Source organism: Mugil cephalus, chromosome 7 (assembly GCF_022458985.1).
Source record: "Mugil cephalus isolate CIBA_MC_2020 chromosome 7, CIBA_Mcephalus_1.1, whole genome shotgun sequence".
NCBI lineage: Eukaryota > Metazoa > Chordata > Actinopteri > Mugiliformes > Mugilidae > Mugil > Mugil cephalus.
The window spans coordinates 12,190,681-12,204,459 of record NC_061776.1 but is presented as its reverse complement, the minus strand read 5'-3'; the positions used below and the strand labels follow the sequence as shown (position 1 = coordinate 12,204,459).

General features: G+C 41.2%; 4 protein-coding genes across 4 annotated transcripts; all 4 read left to right on the top strand.

Annotated features, from left to right (window-relative positions):
* Positions 1 to 893: 893 nt before the first annotated feature.
* On the top strand, positions 894 to 3,925 carry LOC125010182 (chemokine XC receptor 1-like). Its single transcript, XM_047588565.1, has 2 exons — positions 894 to 941; positions 1,466 to 3,925. Exon 2 carries the CDS (start codon positions 1,470 to 1,472, stop codon positions 2,514 to 2,516), a length of 1,047 nt encoding a protein of 348 aa, XP_047444521.1. The 5' UTR covers positions 894 to 941; positions 1,466 to 1,469; the 3' UTR covers positions 2,517 to 3,925.
* Positions 3,926 to 4,070: 145 nt separating this feature from the next.
* LOC125010151 (chemokine XC receptor 1-like) lies at positions 4,071 to 5,849 on the top strand. The gene is made up of 2 exons (XM_047588528.1): positions 4,071 to 4,133; positions 4,410 to 5,849. The coding sequence occupies exon 2, from the start codon at positions 4,420 to 4,422 to the stop codon at positions 5,461 to 5,463; it is 1,044 nt and encodes a 347-aa protein (XP_047444484.1). The 5' UTR covers positions 4,071 to 4,133; positions 4,410 to 4,419; the 3' UTR covers positions 5,464 to 5,849.
* A 222-nt stretch (positions 5,850 to 6,071) lies between these two features.
* On the top strand, positions 6,072 to 8,317 carry LOC125010149 (chemokine XC receptor 1-like). The gene has a single exon (XM_047588524.1). It carries the CDS (start codon positions 6,825 to 6,827, stop codon positions 7,866 to 7,868), a length of 1,044 nt encoding a protein of 347 aa, XP_047444480.1. The 5' UTR covers positions 6,072 to 6,824; the 3' UTR covers positions 7,869 to 8,317.
* Positions 8,318 to 8,325: 8 nt separating this feature from the next.
* LOC125010150 (chemokine XC receptor 1-like) lies at positions 8,326 to 10,602 on the top strand. Its single transcript, XM_047588527.1, has 2 exons — positions 8,326 to 8,427; positions 9,214 to 10,602. Exon 2 carries the CDS (start codon positions 9,224 to 9,226, stop codon positions 10,265 to 10,267), a length of 1,044 nt encoding a protein of 347 aa, XP_047444483.1. The 5' UTR covers positions 8,326 to 8,427; positions 9,214 to 9,223; the 3' UTR covers positions 10,268 to 10,602.
* Positions 10,603 to 13,779: the final 3,177 nt, after the last annotated feature.

The window sequence follows — 13,779 nt, the reverse complement described above, 5'->3', positions numbered from 1 at the left end:
GAGAGGTAAAATTATAAACAGATTAGTAAACAGTAAAAACAGAGATTTTTTTCTTGCGAAATACATTAAAAAAAAACTTATTATGCAAATTGCAGACAGAGCTTCTGAATAACAGTAGGTTGTTTATCCAGTTTATTCTTTTATGCAGTGTAAATGTTGTTTGTGTACACACACAAGCACACACACACTTATATAGTATGTGTTACTTTATTAATAAGTCATAATAGAACAATTTGGATATTGAAAGGTTAAAAAAAACAAAAACAAAAAGCAACAACATTAGCAGTGAAGAGAGCTTAGTTCACAGGGGCTTTGCAGAGCAGTATGTGCATCAGTCACTCAGCTTTAAACATTTCAACACATAAATCAGTGATTGTCAGTCATTATTTGAGCAATATACTTTGTGTAGATGTCTGTAAGCCAGTTTTAAAAAAGTACACATAAATACGTACCACATACACGACTAGCCAGAACTTTATGACCCCCTTCCCAATAGTGTGTAGGTCTCCCTTGTGCCTCTTAAACAGTTGTGACTCATCAGAGAGTGGACACAGTCCTTCTGAGGGTGTCCTGTGGTGTCTGGCAACAGGATGCTGGCAACTTCTTCCAGTGCATCCCACAGATACTTGATCGGTTTGTGATCTAGTGAATTTGGAGGCCTCATTAACACCCTGTGTAATTCCATATCATGTAACATATTATATAACATCCAAAGTGTATGTACACGGGCAGAAGCACGGAAACAGTTAACGGGAACATATCTTTTCAAATATGTTACTGAAACTCCATTGACCTACTACAGGCATGGGCGCGGATGACGTGGATACTATGACTGCTTTCTGTTCAACTTTTTTTGTTGGTACTTAAGGTCAAATCTCGGTTCACCTGCATTTCACAGACACTTTTCTGAAGACATTTGCTGGTGCACAACCCTTCTGCAGGTACAGTACGTTTCCATGGTTTTCAGTTAATAGTTAAAGACAGAGGCAATGGTAACATTTGCAGAAGAATTTCCAACAACACTAAAAGTTTAAAATCCATTAATATATACTGGCCTGTATAAACAAATTGGTTATTTAACTGTGAACGCAAGAATGCAAATATAATTAATAAAACCAAAACAAAATAAAAATTCAGTATATGCGTCAAGATTTAACAATTTATATTTGTCTTTGTGAGTCAAGTCAGTGACGTTTTGTCTGGCTGATATATATTAGAATTTCAGACATCACAATACAGGTAGAGAGATTCACGCAGGTTAATATTAGGTTACTAGAAGTTTGCAAAAATACTTAATTTACATGAAGTGAGCCTCCATGCTGCATTTTATGACATCCCATGTAATGAATGTCCCACAAATCAAGAGAATAGTACATTTAGATTCGTTCACATGCAGTTTTGTAATTTGATCTTTATATTTAGCAGTTTAGCTGTTTTCACTCACCTGTCCTCTTCTTGCTTTTAGGAAAATGGCTGAAAACATAAATTCTACGGGCCCCAACGATCACTCAACCTTGGATTATGATTATGAAACTGAAATATGTAATAAAACCAGCATCATAAAGTTTGGAGAGATCTTCACTCCAGTGTTTTTCTCCATTGTGGTGATCCTCAGTCTGTTCGGAAACATCCTGGTCTTTGCGATTCTGGTCAAGTTTGAGAATCTCAGATCCCTCACCAACACGTTCATCTTGAACCTGGCTATATCGGATCTCCTCTTCACCACGGGTCTGCCCTTCTGGGCCTACTACCACATGCACGGATGGGATTTAGGGGAGGAGGCATGCAAAATAGTCAACTTCATCTTCTACCTTGGCTTCTACAGCAGCAGTATCCTCCTCATGTTGATGACTGCACACCGCTACATAGCTGTCATGAATCCTTTGTCTGACATCGTGTCCACCACGGGCTCCTACTCCGTCATAGCATCCGTGGTGATTTGGGTAGTGAGTTTCCTCATTGCCAGTCCAGCCTTTATCTACACTGAAGTCAAGGATTCAAATCAATGTGTGTTTAAGGATTCAAAGTGGACCCTTTGGGCCACCTACAAGCAGAATGCCCTCTTCTTACTGAGTTCAGTGGTGTTCATATTTTGCTATTCTCAGATCATGTGCAGGTTGATGCGTCCTACTGCCCAGAGAAGACGACACAAAACTTTAAAGCTCATTTTCACTCTCATGGTTGTTTTCTTTGTAGAGTGGGTGCCTTACAATGTAGTAATATTTCTGCAGTCGCTGTACACATTTAACGAGTATGGTGACGATCTGGACGAAACGTGTGAAAGACACAAAAGACTGGATTACGCCCTCGCCTTTAGCCGACTCTTCGCCTATTCACACTGCTGCCTTAACCCTGTGTTTTACGTGTTTGTGGGGGTTAAATTCAAAAATCACTTGAAGAAAATGCTGAAGAGCCTGGGCCGCCGCAGCAGCAGAAACAGCAGCTGCAGCACAAGCAGTCGACCAAACCGGTTCACGGTCATATCAATTACAAGCGGTGAAGAGTTCTCGATGTAGCGTAAAAAAAATATGGGAATTCACAAACTTTTCACGTCGCACGTACTTTTGTGCAAGACATCGTTTAGATCAGAGGTCTTCAACGTTTCCCCTACCTACTACATGTGTTCTATATTAAACTCGGCCTGGTGCTATTTATATAAGCATTATTATTATCGTTTTGCATTCACTATTAAGCAGAAGGGTGGCCGGGCAACTGCCATGATCATAAAAATACCTAACTATTGTATGATTGTCATATAAAGGAAACAAAACCAAGCGATCCATTTTGGTCTCAAGGGAGCCAGCTGCACAGTTAGCTTCTCTTCTGCTAATATTGTCGCATGCTTCTGGATTTCACCCAGAGACTGAATAGGCTCTCAATTTGGTGAAGGGAGACACAGATACAACCCAGGCTGTTTGAAATAGCTCAAAAAGGCTGTTTACCTGCAGTTGGGGCGCTGGGGCTAACTACCTTTGAAAAGATGAGTTTTTTTTTCTTTTAGATTAACAGTTTTTAAACTTTTTCTCCTGATTTCAACAGTGTTTTCTGCAAAGACTCCACAAGCATCGAAATGGGTAACTTTTGTACATGTCATTCACCCCTAAACAGCACATGCTCAAACTATGAATATTAAAATACTATTAAAAATCTGGTAGCTTACACTATTGCACATGTTTACCTTAATGAATTCACCATTTAGTTTAACATGCTCTAATGGGCACCAGCTGAAGATGCTAAAGAATGAGCAGTAATTATTAGCATATTAGCTTTGTGTGTTAGCTTTGTGTAAAAAATCCTGCTGCAGTATAAATGCATTCTCATAGCATTAAATAACTTGCGTGCATTTGTTCCTTAATAGCACGAAGATGTTCTCTAGACTCTTAGTTGTCGGAATAAAAAGAAATGGTGGCCGCTTTTTGAGTTAGCGGTTAACAAGTTGTTGTTTGGATAAGAGGAAAATGCAGTTTGACGCTGTCAAAAAGGCGATATAATTCACGTAACCACAGCTAACAGCAGGGTTCAGTCTCTACTGACGCATGCAGATGGTATCATGAAAGGAGTTGTGCTACACACCAGTGGAAATGTGTAGCTGATGTACAGAGAATAAGAACTACGGTGCTTTTTTCATCCACTTTCCAACTTGTAATTAAGTGTGATTAAACCCAATCAGATTGTGCCATTATGTTACTACTCTGTTACTTTGACATGCAAGCTGTTTTAATTGCATTTAATTGACTGCTGTACATTGTATCAGTGATAACACAACTCTTTGTAATTCCCTTTATTTTAATAATCAACCTTTTGAATTGAATTTGTTTATGTACAGTATGAGGATTTTCGTCAGCCGCCTTCGTGTTTGTTTTCACACTGTAATATCACCAGCGTTATCTCGTGCTTTGCAATCAAATAAAAGTTTCTGATGATATTTTTGTGTAGAGCTGTTTCTGTTCTATCATTAAAAACCTGAAAATGGAGCGGTTATATATTTACTGAGACAACTTTGTCCAGTCATTTTTGTTAATGACACAGCCACGCCAGCACTGCGAAAAGCAAAGAGGAACAGCCATCCTCTTATGCCTCAAGCTTTCTTGCGCTGAGCAGTTTATTTGCAAATCTTGCGTGAAGAGGAAGTGGTGAGTAGCTCCGTGCTCCTTGTAATGGCTCACTGTAATCTGTTATATTCCGGTTATATTCTAAAAGCTGAGCTGGAAACAGCTCAGCTTTTTGAAAAATCGCATTGAGAAATTGAGAAATCTGTTTAGTTTCATTGTGATGATTTCATTTTATCTTTTTTTAATCTGATCTTACTTTTTACTTTTAAGAGTGTTCCTCTTATGTGTTTAGCTACTGTGACCAAATAATTTCAATTTTGGATCTTTGAAGTCTAAGTCTGAGCCTATATTTCACAGAGAACCTGCGATGGCAAACGTCTCCACAGTGATCGATGATGGAAAGAATGGCACAGATCAGACTGTATATTTGTGTGACTATTCTGACTTTTCAACTGTCAGTGGTGCCTTCTTCATCCTCATCTTCATCATCAGTGCAACTGCCAACTGCCTCCTCTTGTGCGTCGTTTTTATCTACGAAAACCTGAAAAATGTCACAAACATGTTCGTCCTGAACCTGGCTTGCTCGGATTTGGTCTTCACCATCACACTTCCGTTCTGGGGCGTCTATCACCTTCACCACTGGGTGTTCGGGGACTTTTTGTGCAAATTTATCACTGCGGCGTATTTTCTCGGCTTGTACAGCAGTGTCATTCTCCTGACTGCCATGACGGTGGATCGTTTCGTGGCGGTGGTGTTGCACAACTACCCGAGCAACCGTGTGACCAGGAAGAGGTGTTTAATTGGAGCCTGTGTGGGTGCATGGGTCATCAGCATTGGCGCATCACTGAGTGATGGTATCTCAACACAGGTGGAGTACTGGGACGATATTTACTTATGTGAGGCTCATTCTGATGGCTCTGATACCGACGTGGCGTATTACCTCCAAGCCTCACTGCTTTTCTTCCTCCCGTTTGCCATCATTATCGTCTGCTATTCCGGCATCCTCAAGACAGTTGTGCAGGCTTCCAACAGAAAAAGATACAGGACAGTAGTCGTGGTGTTGTGCATTGTTGCAGTCTTCTTCATCTGCTGGGGGCCGTACAGTTTTTTACTCTTGATCAGGAGGCTCTACAAACCCAACGACTGTGAGGCAAAGGAGCGGTTGGACGTCGCCTATCAAATCTGTCGCTTATTTGCCTTCTCTCACTGTTTTATGAACCCTTTGCTGTACATGCTCTCAGGAAAGATGCGAAGACACTTGTTGCATCTCCTGCACCTCAAGAGGAAGTGGGGGACGCACGCGGAGAGAAGCACCGGGCACAGCACGGGCTTTCAGGATGTTTTATATACGGCACAAACCTCTGCTGTCACTTTTACACAGAAATCAAACAGAGGATCACAGCTGAAATGAAATGTCAGCCGTGGGTCTGATTGGAGGTTTGTTTGTTTTATTATTATAGAGCAACAACTCGGAACACAGGTTCACTTATGTTTGTACATATTGTTATATATATTTCTTATATTTTTATATTATCTTACTTATCCTTATTGCCTACATTGCTCTGCTGCTGTAACAAAAGGTAATTTCCCCCTGGGATCAATAAAGTAATTCAGATTCTGATTCTTATCTGCGAGTCGAGTAAAATTCGCACTAATGTTTTTTTTTTCTTTTCTTTGAAAGGAATGTTTGCTGATGTACACTGTCCCTGCTTAAATAAAGAAATAGATACACTGAAATTAAAATGTTGACATGTATGATGTACGATGACTGCAGTAATAAAATTTAGTTCAAACCCATAAAATCTGTTTTCACTTTTCTTCTTCACGGACAACTTCCGGCGCGTCATAAAAGGCTGGATTTTAAATTTAGCTGCGGCAGCACTTTTCTCTGCTGCCAAACGGAGTGAACGTAGCCGAGAGTGTCACCCAAACCACGCAAGACAGGGGAGACACAGGGTGCAAGTACGAAGGTAAGGTCACAGATTTGTTGCACTTTCATTTTGAATCACGTCACAGCGTATATATTCACATAGTTTGAATTTGGATGAACAATTTAGGAAAGAGATGATCAAAATTCGAAACCACGCTGTTAAAACTTGAAAGTGCTGTTTGAAATTCTGGCAATGGGTGTTGCCAAATACAAAATACACGTCTGAAAGTGTGTAATGAACTGTGGTTAATACCGTGATGTGCCATGTGTGTGCGGTTGTAAGCATCATGATATGCATGAATTGCAGGGTAGTGAGCATTTTTGATATGGCAACATGTTTAACTGAGATAAAGTCAGTGACCACACACCTCTTTGACCTCTACACTAAGATTAGCCTTTTCTTTCTCATTCCCTTTCTTGTAATCACATTCTGCGATGTTCACATGTGGATAACTGTCGCACAGCTGAGGATAAACACACTTCATCAGCCTTCGAGAGTCAGTTTTTTTTTTTTTTTTTTCTGCTCCTGGCAACACCACAGACTTCGCTCTGTCCCTTATGCACCTGGGTTATCTGGAATACAGTCAATTCTTTCGCGGCACAAACTTCTTAGCCCGTGTCATTCATGTCCTGGTCGACCTCCGCTGCTGCCTGAACTTTCTGTTCCATGTATTTAGAGCACGAAGGTTTAGAAAGTATTTCCACATCTCATGTAGCACGTCATCTCAAGGAATAGAGGAAGTGGGTCAAAACGCAATTTCAGTGTCTTAACTAATCTACACGATGTTACCGAATACTGACCAACCATTCCTCTTGCCTAAACACTTCACAGAGAACCTGCGATGGCAAACGTCTCCACAGTGACCGATGATGGAGACAATGGTACAGATCAGACTGTATATTTGTGTGACTATTCTGACTTTTCAACCGTCAGCGGTGCCTTCTTCATCCTCATCTTCATCATCAGTGCGACTGCCAACTGCGTCCTCTTGTGCGTCGTTTTTCTCTACGAAAACCTGAAAAATGTCACAAACATGTTCGTCCTGAACCTGGCTTGCTCGGATTTGGTCTTCACCGTCACACTTCCGTTCTGGGGCGTCTATCACCTTCACCACTGGGTGTTCGGGGACTTTTTGTGCAAATTTATCACTGCGGCATATTTTCTCAGCTTGTACAGCAGTGTCATTCTCCTGACTGCCATGACGGTGGATCGTTTCGTGGCGGTGGTGTTGCACAACTACCCGAGCAACCGTGTGACCAGGAAGAGGTGTTTAATTGGAGCCTGTGTGGGTGCATGGGTCATCAGCGTTGGCGCATCACTGAGTGATGGTATCTCAACACAGGTGGAGTACTGGGACGATATTTACTTATGTGAGGCTCATTCTGATGGCTCTGATACCGACGTGGCGTATTACCTCCAAGCCTCACTGCTTTTCTTCCTCCCGTTTGCCATCATTATTGTCTGCTATTCCAGCATCCTCAAGACAGTTGTGCAGGCTTCCAACAGAAAAAGATACAGGACAGTAGTCGTGGTGTTGTGCATTGTTGCAGTCTTCTTCATCTGCTGGGGGCCGTACAGTTTTTTACTCTTGATCAAGAGGCTCTACAAACCCAACGACTGTGAGGCAAAGGAGCGGTTGGACGTTGCCTATCAAATCTGTCGCTTATTTGCCTTCTCTCATTGTTTTATGAACCCTTTGCTGTACATGCTCTCAGGAAAGATGCGAAGACACTTGTTGCATCTTCTGCACCTCAAGAGGAAGTGGGGGACGCACGCGGAGAGAAGCACCGGGCACAGCACGGGCTTTCAGGACGTTTTATATACGGCACAAACCTCTGCTGTCACTTTTACACAGAAATCAAACAGAGGATCACAGCTGAAATGAAATGTCAGCCGTGGGTCTGATTGGAGGTTTGTTTGTTTTATTATTATAGAGCAACAACTCGGAACACAGGTTCACTTATGTTTGTACATATTGTTATATATATTTCTTATATTTTTATATTATCTTACTTATCCTTATTGCCTACATTGCTCTGCTGCTGTAACAAAAGGTAATTTCCCCCTGGGATCAATAAAGTAATTCAGATTCTGATTCTTTTCTGCGAGTCGAGTAAAATTCGCACTAATGTTTTTTTTTTCTTTTCTTTGAAAGGAATGTTTGCTGATGTACACTGTCCCTGCTTAAATAAAGAAATAGATACACTGAAATTTAAATGTTGACTTGTATGATGTACGATGACTGCAGTAATAACATTTAGTTCAAACCCATAAAATCTGTTTTCACTTTTCTTCTTCACGGACAACTTCCGGCGCGTCATAAAAAGCTGGATTTTAAATTTAGCTGCGGCAGCACTTTTCTCTGCTGCCAAACGGAGTGAACGTAGCCGAGAGTGTCACCCAAACCACGCAAGACAGGGGAGACACAGGGTGCAAGTACGAAGGTAAGGTCACAGATTTGTTGCACTTTTATTTTGAATCACGTCACAGCGTATATATTCACATAGTTTGAATTTGGATGAACAATTTAGGAAAGAGATGATCAAAATTCGAAACCAAGCTGTTAAAACTTGAAAGTGCTGTTTGAAATTCTGGCAATGGGTGTTGCCAAATACAAAATACACGTCTGAAAGTGTGTAATGAACTGTGGTTAACACCGTGATGTGCCGTGTGTGCGGTTGTAAGCATCATGATATGCATGAATTGCAGGGTAGTGAGCATTTTTGATATGGCAACATGTTTAACTGAGATAAAGTCAGTGACCACACACCTCTTTGACCTCTACACTAAGATTAGCCTTTTCTTTCTCATTCCCTTTCTTGTAATCACATTCTGCAATGTTCACATGTGGATAACTGTCGCACAGCTGAGGATAAACACACTTCACCAGCCTTTCGAGAGTCCGTTTTTTTTTTTTTCTGCTCCTGGCAACACTACAGACTTCGCTCTGTCCCTTATGCACCTGGGTTATCTGGAATACAGTCAATTCTTTCGCGGCACAAACTTCTTAGCCCGTGTCATTCATGTCCTGGTCGACCTCCGCTGCTGCCTGAACTTTCTGTTCCATGTATTTAGAGCACGAAGGTTTAGAAAGTATTTCCACATCTCATGTAGCACGTCATCTCAAGGAATAGAGGAAGTGGGTCAAAACGCAATTTCAGTGTCTTAACTAATCTACACGATGTTACCGAATACTGACCAACCATTCCTCTTGCCTAAACACTTCACAGAGAACCTGCGATGGCAAACGTCTCCACAGTGATCGATGATGGAGAGAATGGCAGAGATCGGACTGTATATTTGTGTGACTATTCTGGCTTTTCAACTGTCAGTGGTGCCTTCTTCATCCTCATCTTCATCATCAGTGCGACTGCCAACTGCGTCCTCTTGTGCGTTGTTTTTCTCTACGAAAACCTGAAAAATGTCACAAACATGTTCGTCCTGAACCTGGCTTGCTCGGATTTGGTCTTCACCGTCACACTTCCGTTCTGGGGCGTCTATCACCTTCACCACTGGGTATTCGGGGACTTTTTGTGCAAATTTATCACTGCGGCGTATTTTCTCGGCTTGTACAGCAGTGTCATTCTCCTGACTGCCATGACGGTGGATCGTTTCGTGGCGGTGGTGTTGCACAACTACTCGAGCAACGGCGTTACCAGGAAGAGGTGTTCAATTGGAGCCTGTGTGGGTGCATGGGTCATCAGCGTTGGCGCATCACTGAGTGATGGTATCTCAACACAGGTGGAGTACTGGGACGGTATTAACTATTGTGAGGCTCATTCTGATGGCTCTGATACCGACGTGGCGTATTACCTCCAAGCCTCACTGCTTTTCTTCCTCCCGTTTGCCATCATTATCGTCTGCTATTCCGGCATCCTCAAGACAGTTGTGCAGGCTTCCAACAGAAAAAGACACAGGACAGTAGTCGTGGTGTTGTGCATTGTTGCAGCCTTCTTCATCTGCTGGGGGCCGTACAGTATTTTACTCTTGATAAAGAGGCTCTACAAACCCAACGACTGTGAGGCAAAGGAGCGGTTGGACGTCGCCTATCACATCTGTCGCTTATTCGCCTTCTGTCATTGTTTTATGAACCCTTTGCTGTACATGCTCTCAGAAAAGATGCAAAAACACTTGTTGCATCTCCTGCACCTCGAGAGGAAGTGGGGGACGCACGCGGAGAGAAGCACCGGGCACAGCATGGGCTTTCAGGATGTTTTTTATACGGCACAAGCTTCTGCTGTCACTTTTACACAGAAATCAAACACAGGATCACAGCTGAAATGAAATGTCGGCCGTGGGTCTGATTGTAGGTTTGTTTGTTTTGTTGTTATAGAGCAACAACTCGGAACACAGGTTCACTTATGTTTGTACATATTGTTATATATATTTCTTATATTTTTATATTCTCTTACTTATCCTTATTGCCTGCATTGCTCTACTGCTGTAACAAAAAGTAATTTCCCCCTACGATCAATGAAGTAATTCAGATCCAGATTCTTTTCTGCGAGTCGTGTAAAATTTGCACGGATGTTTTTTATTTTTTTCTTTGAAAGGAATGTTCACTGATGTACACTGTCCCTGCTTAAATAAAGAAATAGATACACTGAAATTAAAACGTTGACATGTATGATGTACGATGATTGCAGTAATTACATTTAGTTCAAACCCATAAAATCTGTTTTCACTTCATTGACAACAAAAAAAAGCATTCTTAAAATATATCATTTTCTTTTCTTTTTCTTTGCTAATAGAACAGATGTTATGCCTTTTATTTTTTATTTATTTATCTCCTCTTCTATTTAGTTTCTGTCTTTATCGGTGTATAGTTGAAAGGGCAATTTGACAGACTGCTAAAATCTTTTTTTTTTAAATTGAAAAATAACTAAAATCATTAGAGTAAAAAGATAAATATAAAAGCTACAATTAAAAAAACAACAACAGATATTTCACTTGAAGTTCACACACTAGCCAGCTAGTCTCAGCCTGTATCCTGCTGCAATACCACTTTATACCAGAAGGCGGGATAGTGAGTCATTGCAGACATGAAAACGAAGTTTTGTCCTCACTGCCATAACGTGAGTGACTCGTCCAGCAGATCATCATGCAGGTTGGTTCTATTCTTTGTGCTGAAGATGCAATTTGTATAAATACTTGTTCCCTTCTCTGACCTACACTGGTTTAAGTACCCTCTGAGTTTATCGTCTCGTGCACAGTATAGAAACATGTTTCCGCATACAACAAAACTCTGCACATGAACAGTAAACAGTTAACAGTAACGTAAAAGCAGGTTTTAAAATATCTACATACAATACAAAATATGAAATAAGTAGTGCAAATATGCATGCACCATTTAAAATGCTATCTAAAAAAAAAAGCTGAAAGGAGGGCAACTGGACTTGCAGAGTTTCTTGAGGACGTTTCACCCAAGTAGCTTCTTCACTTCACTCCCATTGCTTCAACTTCTTTTCTTTTTTAACTTTACTGAGGACATTTGTTTCTTCAATGAGGAAATGTTCCTACATGCACACACTGTAATATATCACATACACCTGACTTATTTGTTTCTATGTGATGCAGAAAACAATTCATAAAGCATATTATTAGTCAAATAAATAAACAATAAAACCAGCTCATTCGTCTAACCCAGTACCCGGTACTTTCAGTTCCTTTAAAATGAGGGCCTGCCATGTGATTTCAGTAATTAAAATATCAAAGTAGCTGTGCCCCTATTTTTTTATTTATTTTTTTTTTTCTGTGGTCCAACTTTATTAAATACAACGTGCTCCTCCAGAGCCCCCGCCAGTGTACTCGAGCGTGGCTGAGCAGCGAGGCCCTGATGGCTCCACGGGGGGTCCGGAGAAGAGTGTATGGGGACAGCTCAGTGGGCCTCTGTAACAGCACTCGTATCTGTCTCTGGGGCTAGATTAAGCTTAATTAACTAAACCATCCAGCACGCTTGGATGAATGGATACAAGTCAAGGGCAGAGCGGTGGCTCACACATTTGCTGGCAGGCTCCGGGTAGGAGAGTTCTGTGCCGAAATATTATCCGCGTGTATGTGTTTCTCGCAGACATTGACGCTGCAGCTATAATGTGCACAAGTCAGCAGTAATCACCAGTATTACTTAGCCTGCGACGTCAGTGTACTGCAACAGGACTAAATGCACCAGCGCTCTGCAACAATTTGGGGAATTATCAGGATTTTGCGAGAAGGAAATGAACCGTTTATCAATCACCAACTTGTATCGTGCACGACATTTTTTGGGTTTTAACACAGACAGAAAAATTACAGGATTAATAAGGTCACAGGCAGCAGAGAACAGACTCGAAGAATTCGTTTTAAGAGCAATCTAACCGAGCTTCAGCATGAAAGACAATCCAGCTCGTCTCATTTCTTATCTTCGGGTCGGCGCAATCTCTTTTCCCGGATCATTTTCTCAGCAAATGATGTTGTTGTTCAATCCTGTTTTTAGCCACGAGCAAAACAGCTGTTGTTGTTTTCTTACGTCGTCTCAGCTACTAGCCCTCCCTGGCCTTAACATTCACTCCCTGCTCCTCTTTTCTCCAGGGCAACTCACCCTCCTATTTCCACGTCGATATCTCCCCTTTCATTTCGGTTATCTATAACGATAATTACTCCGACCATATGTGAATTTAATTGATGCCTCGCAAATGTGCGTGTTTGCACTTGGTGCATGTTGCTAATAAAGTCGCACTGCGTGTTAATCTGGACTGTCAGGGAAACGCAGGCAAATCGATTAAGTGTGTCAGCCTTATCATTACAAACAACTGTTTTTTAGTGAACAAATATAGATAACTTAATCCTCGTGTGACACACACGGGCATGTGTGACATTTCGCTAATGCCCCTAATCCTGATCAAATTTGTCATGGGAATCATTTTCTTGAAAAGGAAGGGAAGAATTCGATCCACGGTTTAACATACACTTGCCATGCACATTAATGCACGCGCACACACGGTTCGCTCAATCATGAAGTCACGTGGACGGGTGTGGGGGGGGGCACGTTTTGAGGTCCGTTCTTAAAATATGTGCGTTTGATGGACTTCCTGATGCATCTTGGCCTCTGTTCTGCAGGTGTAAGGCTCCATCTGGCCACTAGAGGGGACATGAGTATTAACTTAATTGTTTCATTACATTATAACTGGGCCCTGGTTACAATGAGATGACAGGCACGAAAAATAAAGACAGAACTGATGAAAAAATAATAATAATTCTATACTGAATTGATTTATATGTTTCTTTTGTTGATGAAACAACTTTTTTTTTTTTTTTTTTGGTGGCAGATTTTTTGCACATTTGCAACAAATGCAGCCTGTCTCTGCATACCCCAAACCATCACATCTTTATATTTTAGGGTCATCCTCCCCTACTTACCTGCTGTTGTCAGATAGAAAAACACAGTGATTAACTACCATGGAGACTTAATTAACAAATCAAACATCTGGATATTCAGACTAAGCCTAGCTGCCTCTATAAGACTGGCCATTTGATGTATCATACAGTGCGTCCTGATGTTTCTTGAAAAATGTCCCCATCTGGCTTGTTATGTAGCTTAACTTTATTCAGTTTCTTCCACGTTGCAACTTTACAGGTATTTATTTAATGTCACTGCAGGTGTTGGAATACGTACACAGTATATATGGCCGGAAAATTTCACCTTCCGTAAAAGCTTTTTGAATTTTACAGGCGGTCGTTAAGAAACCTTTTTTCCTGCTGCGTAGGAGTCAGGAGTGACTGCAACTATCGGAGCAACGTTCAGAAACTGATGAGAAACA

Coding starts and splice junctions, on each gene's coding strand:
- LOC125010182 (XM_047588565.1), top strand. CDS start 1,470: ATGGCTGAAAACATAAATTCTACGGGCCCCAACGATCACTCAACCTTG.
- LOC125010151 (XM_047588528.1), top strand. CDS start 4,420: ATGGCAAACGTCTCCACAGTGATCGATGATGGAAAGAATGGCACAGAT.
- LOC125010149 (XM_047588524.1), top strand. CDS start 6,825: ATGGCAAACGTCTCCACAGTGACCGATGATGGAGACAATGGTACAGAT.
- LOC125010150 (XM_047588527.1), top strand. CDS start 9,224: ATGGCAAACGTCTCCACAGTGATCGATGATGGAGAGAATGGCAGAGAT.